We start from the raw sequence: 10981 nt of genomic DNA on the forward strand, positions 1-10981 counted from the left end.
GTGTGTAAAAAAATATATATGGTACCAAAAAAAATGTCACTTTGTCCCGCAAAGAATGCGGCCCCCCAATTTATTTTTCTCCTCTGTGCGGCCCATACACCCAGCTTAGTTTGAGACCCCTGCATTAGAGGATCAATAAAGGATGTGGTCAGCTGCATAAGAGGCTCGGAGAGGTATTAGATTGCAAGCTCTTGTTTCATTATGATAATTATGAGATGTGCTATTTATTTACAATCATATCCATCACAAACACTCAAAATAATATAGTTTTTTTAACTTCTCCATTAGCACACAGGCAGTCAGTGCTTTATTGAGAGCAGTTCTATAGGCAAAAGTGGGAGTGCAAATGTTTTAGTTTCTTGTGTAATAGTAGAATCCACAATAACATTTTGAAACAAAAAATTTAACCAAAAACATGGGCAGGAGTTCCTTTGTCGACAAAAGTTTTGATGACATTTGTAAGAAATCTGTGTGAATCCAGACTTTGGTGCCCCCAGATAATCATGGTGTCCCACACAGGGTGTAAGGGATTATGTAACTGTTATCAAATGAGGTTGTCAACTTCAAGCAGTGTGAATAGCACAACACGCTAGGCTGTGTGTATCTACTTCATTAGCAGAGCCAGGGCTCTCAATGAGGGGGTTTAATTAACCCAAGTTTTGCTATACTGTTTTCAAAACTGACTTTTCAATACTGAGAGCTGCCAAACACCACCCATAAGTAATCTTCAGAGCCATGATACTCTTGTATTATAGCTTTGTCATTTAAAACAAGCTAAACTAAAAGTTTATAAGTTTATTTAGATGTCAATATTTACTTTATGAGGGCATCAGAATTAACCACAATCTACTGTACAAGAGGTGTTTCTAAATGGCACATACTTTCAGTTTTTGTTTAGCGATGAATCATCACAGATTCATTTCTTCACCATTTCTAAGAAATGTGACCTAAATTTAATCTCTTACAGTAATCAGGAAATTCGGACGCTTCCTGGGTCAGTCTCTGAGCCCTATAAATACAGCAGTTACAAGCTCGGGCACCATTGCAGGTAAATATTTTGCTGGATACTGAAGCTACAAGGATGGAGCAGATTTCAGCGCTAGTTGTGTTTCTATCCTGCTTGATGATGTCCACTGCTGTAGAGGTAAGAAAGTTCATACTAGGATTCAATCCTGGTTGTCAGGTACGACAATAAGTGTATCTTGTCTGGTTACTGCAACATGAATCTATGGCTACATAAAGGCATCTTCTCAATGTTTATTAATATACACTAAATTAAAGCCATTAAAAGTACTCACCAAAGAAGTACTGCCAAGAAAATCAGACCAAATACAAGTGCTTCTCAATAAATTAGAATATCATCAAAAAGTTATTTTTTCAGTAATTCAGTACAAAAAGTGAAATACATTAATTATATAGAGTCATTACACACAGAGTGATCTATTCCTATATATTATATAGAGACATTAGACACAGAGGGATCTATTCCTATATATTATAAAGAGTCATTACACACAGAGTGATCTATTCCTATATATTATATAGAGTCATTACACACAGAGTGATCTATTCCTATATATTATATAGAGTCATTACACACAGAGTGATCTATTCCTATATATTATATAGAGTCAGTACACACAGTGATCTATTTCAATTGTTTATTTCTCTGTTAGAAGTCTCGACCCAGAAACTAGCCAGCTATCCCTCTGGGAAGGACCTAGCCAAGGAGTGGCTCTTTTTAGGAGACCACCATAACCACCATATTAAGTGGCCCTTTTAGTCAAAGGGGGCAATATACGAAGGAATTCACTGTGCTGAGCGCCCTCGTTGGCTGCCGGCAGTGTCTTCTCTGGCTGGTCTCCCTGAAATCAGTGATTGTTTTGTCTTGTTGGTCTACTAGGCATTGCTCCCACCTGGCCAGAATCCTACTCCACACTGATGAGGGGCAATACCCCGAAACAGCTGTCTGTGGATGGATACCTGGCCTTGGTATTTCCCTTGTCATATCTTTAAACTTGTCAAAGAGTTGGATATTGACTAAAAGGGCCACTTAATATGGTGGTTATGGTAGTCTCCTAAAAAGAGCCACTCCGTGGCTAGGTCCTTCCCGGAGGGATATCTGGCTAGTTTCTATGTCGAGACTCCATGGACTTTTTTGATTTGCATATTTTCCCAGGGGGCAATGTACCTAGGAATTCACTGTGTTGAGCGACCTCGTTAGCTGCCGGCAGTGTTTTCTCTGGCTGGTCTCCCAGAGATCAGTGATAGTTTTGTCTAATTGTTTATTTCTGTTAATGTTGATGATTATGGCTTAGAGCTAATGAAAACCCAGAAGTCATTATCTCGGAAAATTAGAATATTTTATAAGACCAAGTGAAAACAATTGTTAACTCAGAAACGTTGGTGCCTACTGAAAAGTCTGTACAGTAAATGCACTCAATACTTGGTCGGGGCTCCTTTTGCATGAATTACTGCATCAATGGGGCTTGGCATGGATGCGATCAGCCTGTGGCACTGCTGAGGCGTTATGGAAGCCTAGGTTGCTTTGATAGCAGCCTTCAGCTTGTATGCATTGTTGGGTCTGGTGCCTCTCATCTGCCTATTGTCAATACCCCATAGATTCTCTATGGGGTTTAGGTCAGGCATGTTTGCTGCCAATCAAGCACAGTGATACTGTGGTTATTAAACCAGGTATTGCTACTTTTGGCAGTGTGGACAGGTACCAAGTTCTTCTGGAAAATGACATTTCCATCTCTAAAACGTTTGTCGACAGAGGGAAGCATGAAATGCTCTAAAATTTCCTGGTAGACGGCTGCACTCTCTTTTGTCTTGCTAAACCACAGTGGACTTAAACCAGCAGATGACATGGCTCCCCAAACCATCACTGATTGTGGAAACTTCACACTAGACCTCAACCAGCTTGAATTGTGTTCCTCTCCATTCTTCTTCCAAACTCTAGGACCTTGATTTCCAAATGAAATGCAATATTTACTTTCATCTGAAAACAGCACCTTGGACCACTGACCAACAGTCCAGTTCTTTTTCTCCTTGGCCTAGGTAAAACACTTCTGGCATTGTCTATTGGTCATGAGTGTCTTGACACACGTAATGCGACACTTGTAGCCCATGTCCTGGATACGTCTGTGTGAGCTGGCTCTTGAAGCACTGATTCCAGCAGCAGTCCACTCCTTGTGAATCTCCCCCAAATTTTTTAATGGCGTTTTCTTAACAATCCTTTCTAGGCTACGGTTATCCCGGTTGCTTCTGCACCTTTTTCTACCACACTCTTTCCTTCCACTCATCTTTCCATTATTATGCTTGGATACAGCACTCTGTGAACAGCCAGCTTTTTTAACAATGACCTTTTGTGGCTTACTCTCCTTGTGGAGTGTGTCAATGACTGCCTTTTGGACATATGTCAAGTCAGCAGTCTTCCTCATGATTGTGTAGCCTACTGAACCAGACTAAGGGACTATTTTAAATGCTTAGGAAGCCTTTGCAGGTGTTTTCTGTAAATTATTCTAATTTTCTGAGATAATCACTTTTGGCTTTTCATTGGCTGTAAGCCATAATCATCAACATTAACAAAAATAAACACTTGAAATAGTTCACTCTATGTATGTGTAATGACTCTATATAATATATGTGTTTCACTTTTTGTATTGAATAACTGAAATAAATTAACTGTTTGATGATATTCTAATTTATTGAGATGCACTTCTACGAGAGTTGAAAGTCTATTGGAGCATGTATAGATTCATTTGGAAAAAAAAAAAAGAACGAACCTTAGTAAAAGGACCCTCATACATTATCATTAATTGAATTGTAAAGTTTCAGCAATTAAATGTTATTAGTGCTAAAGTAAATTCTGTATCAATTTCTCCCAATTATCATGATCTCTATATTTTAGTCAACTAACATTTACCTTCAGGGAAAAAAAATCTGTTCTGGTCATGTGATAGAACAAGATGCTTAACTTTTTTTCCAAGATTTGGTAATTGCACTATAAAGTGACCATACACATTTCTTAGCACTTGGCCGAAACTGACAGTTATTTGTCCAGAGTCCCCCATACATATGAACTCTCAGCCAAGTGCTCATGTATTTTCAGTGTCGAGAAAGCTCCTGCCAAACAGCTGTGGCAGCGGCTTTTTTATGAAAAAATAAATGTGCCAGGTGCTTCAACATCAATTCCATCATCATCTGTCGGGGAAAGTCAGACAATGCAGATATCAGTGGGTTCAGCCGGCCATGGTATGTTGTATATAGGGGGCCTTAACCTTAAGGAGTCGACCACCTGTGTCTCCATCACATGACCAGGACAAATAATTGCGGATACGCCAGCACTGCCCCGTTTGGTCTTACCCATGTAATCTGATGGTGTTTTTTTTATTTGTTATCTTGTATATTTATATGTTAATATTAAGACTTCATCAGTTATATTATTCATCTATTGTGTAGTCTGCACAGTGTAATCTGGAAGGTCAGTGGATGAATGACCTGCAATCTAACATGACCATACCTAGGGTCTATCCTAATGGACAATTTACAGGGACCTACCTAACAGCTGTATCAACTACTAATAAGACCATTATGGAATCACCTCTTATTGGATTTCAGCAACTAAATGGTTCTCCTACATTTGGCTTTACTGTCAAGTGGGCATTTACAGGTAAGATATTATATTTTCTTGAGCACTAAATTAAATACCATGTTTCCCTGAAAATAAGTCCTACAATGATAAAAGCCCTAGCAGGAATTTTCAGCATTTTCGGAGCAAGGCTTAAATATAAACCCTACTGCGAAAATAAACCCTAGTCGTGGTTCAATAATGAAGTGTCCATGCAGCTAAAAAAGGTTAAAGATACTGCAGAACACTTCTTTATAGACAGCAGACACCGCCAAAACAGAGAAGACAGATCTTGCAATCATACTCACCAGACCCTAAGGCTAGTTTCACACTTGCGTTGGATGGGATCCGTAGCATTGCGTTGTGTGACACATGCAACGGATGCGTTGCATATAGTGGCACAACGCAATGCTACGGATCGTACAAAATAACGCAATCCGTTAGAGGTTTTTTCCTTGACATTACACATCTGGGCATGCACAGTTGTGTAAAGACGGATGCGTTAACGGAATCCGTCAAATGATGCAATCTAACGGAATCCGCCACCATAGGCGTCCATTATAAAAACAACGGACGCCAAACGGATTCCTGCAGGTTGCGTTTTTTTGACACTCCGCCAAGCGCAGAAAAACGCTACATGCAGCGTTCCATCCGCCCGACGCAGTGTCAAAATAACGACGCTGCGTCGTCCAGCGGATGCAACACAGACACTTGCGTTACAGTGCGTCGTCCATACAACTCTATGGAGAATAGCGCAGTCCGTTAACGGACTGCACTATTCTCCATAGTGACGGAATGCGCTGAACGCAAGTGTGAAACTAGCCTAAATGGGATGAGGTGAAACGTGGAGACCTGCAGTGGAATGCATCGAGGACCTGACGTGGAACACGCGTGGATGGATGTTTCTCTGTGTGTATATGATGTTCTTGCGATCTAATGTGTGTGTGTGTGTGTGTGTGTGTGTGTGTGTGTGTGTGTGTGTGTGTGTGTGTGTGTGTGTGTGTGTGTGTGTGCGCATGCCAGCCAGAAGCAGGGGAAGACCGCTGTAAAGGACACAAAAATCTGCTGCTAGTGCCCGATGTGGATCTCAAGAGGACCTGGGAGAGATGTAGATGTCAGGGGTCTGCTAAGTATGATTTTCCTGAGGGATAAGTATGATTCTGCCTTTCTTGGATGAAACTTACCCCCAACCCGTGTTTCCCCAAAAATAAGCCCCACTCTGAAAATAAGCTTTAGCGCATTTTTCAGGGAAAAAAAAAATATAAGACAGTGTCTTATTTTAGGGGAAACACGGTATTGTAAGCAATATATGCAACCCATCCATAAACATCTACAGACATTTCTATTAAATAGTATAATGCAAAAATGTTGTAAATAGCAAAACAGATAAAAGTGTAATATTCAGAGATTTATGACACTTATGTTGCTCATTTTGCAGATTCAATCACAGTGTTCACGGGTCAGTGTTTCACCGAGAACGGACAGCCTATTCTACAAACAATGTGGCTGTTGAGATCAGAAAGTGTTCATATTAAAGATTACTGGCAGCAAACAAGGTAAAGTAATATAAATTGGCATGGTATGTTTACTGTATGATGTATAGCCAAAGCATCTCTCTATAATGAACACTTTTCTCCATAATATATCATGTACTACACCTATACACACTATCAGCCTTCCTAATGCCATCCTCCCAATAAGTATCATGCATTTGAAGGATGTCACTCTACTGTGTGCATGGAAGTTGTAAGGCTGTTGCATAAAGGGCCATAGGCTGTGTGCGCACGTGTGCGTTGTGCATGCTTTTACGCTGCGTATTGCATCGCAGCGTAACTGCATGCGTCCTGCATCCCCAGCACAATCTATTAAGATTGTGCATAATCCATGCGCACGTTGCGTTTTAGAACGCAGCGATTTGTATGCTGAAATTTTTTGCCAAAACGCTGCATTCTAGAAAGCAACATGTCACTTCTTTTGTGCTCTCTGAATGCTTTTTCCACTCTGTCTATGGCCGGTTTCAGATGTCCGTGTTTAATCAGGTACCAGTCACACGCATGGTTATGGTCACACGTGTGTCATACGTGTGTTGCACGTGTGTCATGTGTGTCACACGTATGACATCCATGTTTGCATACGTGTGACACGTGCTGCGTCCCGCTCCTAACCCCCGCTCATTACTTTCATTGATTATTCAATGCCCGAGGATCTGGAAGCTGGATGGAGCATCGCGGGGACAGTGCTGGACAGCACAGCGCCGAGGACAACACCAGGGACAGGTGAGTATACAGCAGTTTGTGCAGTGACATTCATGGGGGTCATCGGAGTTCCCAATGAACTCTCATGAACCCCTGGAAATCACCACCGTGACACTCGCTATAGCGCAGTTGTCGCAGGGGTGTCATCAGGAGGTCATCAGAGTTCATTGGGAAATCCGATGACCCCCTGGACATCCCTGCACACACTGCTGGCAGGATACTCACCTGTCACTAGTGATGTCCCCAGCGATGCTGTCCTCGGCGATGCTGTCCTCGGCGGTGCTGTCTCCAGCGCTGTCACCGTGATGCCCCTGCTCCCAGCTGCTCACTGCAGTGAATAACCAATGAAAATAATGAGCGGGGGTCAGGAGCAGGAGGCAGCAGAGACGTGTTTTCTCCATTTCGTGTCACACTGATGTCCCACGGATCACATTAGTGTGCGGTCCGTGTGACACCCGTGCTGCCGGAGAAAAAGCGGGCACCTCTCCGTGTGAAATAGCGGGGCCACACGGCCGTGTGAGTACACAATAGGGTAACATGTGGTACGTGTGACATCCGTGTTAAAAACAGATGTCACACGTACCTAAAATACGGACGTCTGAAACCAGTCTGAAAGTATCCAGAACGCATGAATTCTGCAAGAATTCTGCAAGAATTCTGCATTCACAATGCATTCAAAACGCAGCTTTTCGGCTGAGTTTTGAAACGCACATGCAGTGACTTAAACGCTGCGGAATAGAACGCAGCCGTGCACACATACCCATATAGTCTTTCCTAGAAGCTATGCTCTCGTAAACACATAGACCCCAAATCATCAAACTAGTCTTTATGAGGGTGGAGTCAAACAGTCATGATTCATTAAGAGGCACATACCTATAAATGAATCAGAAGCATCTAACAAGTGGCATGCACAACGCCACAAATATTACTCCAGTCTGTAAGAATTCTGGAGTAAGGAACTCCACAGTTTATGTCCATTTTAGCCGAGCTGGTGGAAACATGTGTGAAAACACCAAAAGTCGTGACATTTTTACACCAGATTTCTCTATTGATTGCTTTGATGAATCGGGGCCATGGTGTTACACGGTGTTCAGCTCTAAACTCATGGCGACAACTGACCCTGTTCACACTGCAGAGTCTGACACATCACACTATGGTTTCCCTCGTGCTTTTGAGCTGCACAGTCAGATTCAGGCGTCAACCAGTTTTGTGCTTATTAGTGATCAGTCTAGCAGGAGTTAATTTCTGCTTGCCTATGGATTGCTGCTAGGGTCACAGGTTACAGTAGACCTATCACAGGCACATCTGACCTTTAAAAGATGGTGGAAGCTGTTCTCCTATGCCGATTATAGCTTCATTTGCTCTACCGGTCCTTGTGCTGTGGTGATCTTGTTCTGGTGATCGCCTGCGTGTTATTTGGTGTGTTGTGGAAATATTCTTGTCTGTTTATTTCCTCTTCAGCATATATTGTGTTATATCTGTGTGTGCCATGAGTTTGAGTTTTTGTTTTTCTCTGTCTGTCTATTTGTGTTGGATAAACCAGTCTTGTCCTGGCCCTCCTTGGGGGTATAGACCAGGGCTATTCAGGAGCTAGTGTGAGGAAGGCGGCCCAAACATCATCACCATTAGACGTATCTTTGGGAACAGGGTCAGCTAGGGCCACCCTAACCCTAGGGCCAGCGTAGGAGCCTAGTTGCCCCTGTTGCAAGTTACCTCGTCACACCCCGTGACGCATGGGGTCTAATGAAGCATGATGTGATTTATTTTTCTTTAGTACTTCCCTTTGTAAAAAAAAACAAATACAACCATGACCAGACTTGAGTCCTACCTTAAAGGGGATATCCAGCCCTTTTTCTTTTAAATTAAGCCCTGAGTGCTCTGAAAAATTAGAAGAAAAAACAAACACATTCACCATCTGTCCCCTATCCTTCCAATGTTGCCCTGGTTCCTCTGCCAGTCCAAGCACAGGCCACAGTACTGGTGCAGATAACTCCTTTAGGACACAGTCAGACTGCTGTATAACATGAACAAAAATCTCATCGCAATGCTAGGACAGGCTGGCAGCTCTCCTGACCCAAGCATGACAACTGCAGAGAAATACATGTCGTAATGCTAGGGTCAAGAGAGCCGCCGGCCAGTCCGGGTAATGCATTGCGATCGTTATCCGTCTTATATGGCCGTCTGACTGTGCCCTTAAAAGAAATCTGTCTGCACACTTAGAAAGTACAGGACATTGTAGGGAACATAGGTGTGTTTGCCCAAAAATGGTCTTTATTGAAGTATGTGAATGATGTGTCTGTTGCCCCTGGGAGTGGCCGAGCTGTTCAGTGCACCTCCCGCCTACTTGTTTTCCATCTAACTCCACAGTCCACTGGCTTCTAAGACAGATGGAAAATAAGTAGGCGGGAAAGTGCAGTGAACAGCTCGGCCTAAAACCATTTTTTCAGTTGGTCTTATATAATATTCTAATTTTCTGATATAATGACTTTTGGGTTTTTATTAGGTGTAAGCCATAATCATCAACATTAACAGAAATAAACACTTGAAATAGATCACTCTGTTTGTAATGACTATATTATATATGCATTTCCCTTTTGTATTGAATTACTGAAATAAATTCACTTTTTGATGATATTCTAATTTATTGAGATGTACTTGTGTAAGGGAACATAGCTGGAGAAAAAGAACCAGCGCTCCTCCAGCACTCCATTTGGTACAGGCATTTTTAATTAGCAGTAGACTGCAAGGAGGAGTTCTGCTTTTTTTTTTTTTGCGCTCACTTCACAGACTGAAAGCTTGTGGAGGGCAAGTTAGTCAGCTTTTTTCACAGGGTGCTGGTGCTGTGTGGCGGCCATTGTTGTGGTGGTTTTGTGCTGGTGGGGTGGTGTAGCCTGGAGCCATGGCAGCTCAGCCTTGCAGCATGGGTGTTGTGAGGCACCAGATCACCTGCCCTGCTGGTACATTGTCGCTGCGGCAGTAGTTGGCACGCGGCGCCCTACCTAATGAGTTAGGGACCCACTCAGAGGTTTGCTGTGACGTGGCAGTGGGCTTCATACAGTCTGATCAGAATGTTAAACCAAGAACCTCATGTTCAGGTATATAAATTTTTACCTAGCGACATTAGGTCAAAGTATAATTTTTGGATGTGTGGTTCATGTCTATTTCTCTAGCTATGCCTCATATATAAGGGGTATTAAATTAGACCGCTTCCCTTTACCCTTACCATCCTAAGCATCATCTTGACAAGAGCATCAAATACCTGGTTATTTTAGCAGATTGACAGCCTTTTGGGTATTGTATTTTATTACTAAATTTCCTCTGCTTTGTTTCCTTACAGAGTTGGGAGTGACCTTTTTCTGCCAATCAAATAATATTCCAACAAAAAGTTATTGACTGGCAGCCAGCAGTCCTTGAGATCTGAAACACTTCAACTGATGGACGAAGAGTTTGTCTGGATAGTAGCGCTGTCTCTCAATAAATAATAAATCATATACATACAAAAATCAAGGACAAGTTATTTTGTGTTAGGTGCATCTATGTTACATGTTACAGGGCTCAGCACAGTGGATTGTACAGCAGGCGGCTCTGTTATTAAACTGATCTTAAAAATCGACATCTAAAACTTGTTTATTGGAATGGGGTTGAGTAGCAAACAAGGATTTCTAAAAGCCCTATACAGATGAATGGATCAGCTGTAGAAACTATATGATATAGGGAATGGAGCACAATCAGCAGATAGTTTTAAGCAGCGTGAGCGAAAAAAAAAGTGAGTGAAGACGGCCCATTAAAGGCCACTGATTGTCACTTAAGCCCTGCAGCCAATGTCATGAGAGCCATGGTACTGACATTGCTAGAATGGTACCTGCAGCGAAAGGGAGGACAGGCTTTTTGTTTTTTATTTTGCATGGGGAAATATATTAAGTAATTGATAAGGAGTTATCCAAGTAGTGGACAATCCCTCTAAGAATTGGAATGTATAAGAAATCCGTTTTAGTTTTTTTTTTTATGCTAACGTAGACTTGAATAAGCACAAGTCATGATTCAATAAGAAAATAGTGCATGCTGCAAATTTTTTTTATACTGTCATGCATGT

The 10981-nt window shown here is 42.0% G+C and overlaps 1 protein-coding gene across 1 annotated transcript; it reads left to right on the forward strand.

Moving 5' to 3' along the window:
• Window positions 1-1016: 1016 nt before the first annotated feature.
• On the forward strand, window positions 1017-10484 carry LOC142301008 (avidin-like). Its single transcript, XM_075342032.1, has 4 exons — window positions 1017-1144; window positions 4465-4675; window positions 6072-6189; window positions 10226-10484. The coding sequence occupies exons 1-4, from the start codon at window positions 1082-1084 to the stop codon at window positions 10257-10259; spliced, it is 426 nt and encodes a 141-aa protein (XP_075198147.1). The 5' UTR covers window positions 1017-1081; the 3' UTR covers window positions 10260-10484.
• The last annotated feature ends 497 nt before the right edge of the window (window positions 10485-10981 follow it).

The sequence above is a fragment of the Anomaloglossus baeobatrachus genome, chromosome 1, assembly GCF_048569485.1.
Source record: "Anomaloglossus baeobatrachus isolate aAnoBae1 chromosome 1, aAnoBae1.hap1, whole genome shotgun sequence".
Lineage (NCBI taxonomy): Eukaryota > Metazoa > Chordata > Amphibia > Anura > Aromobatidae > Anomaloglossus > Anomaloglossus baeobatrachus.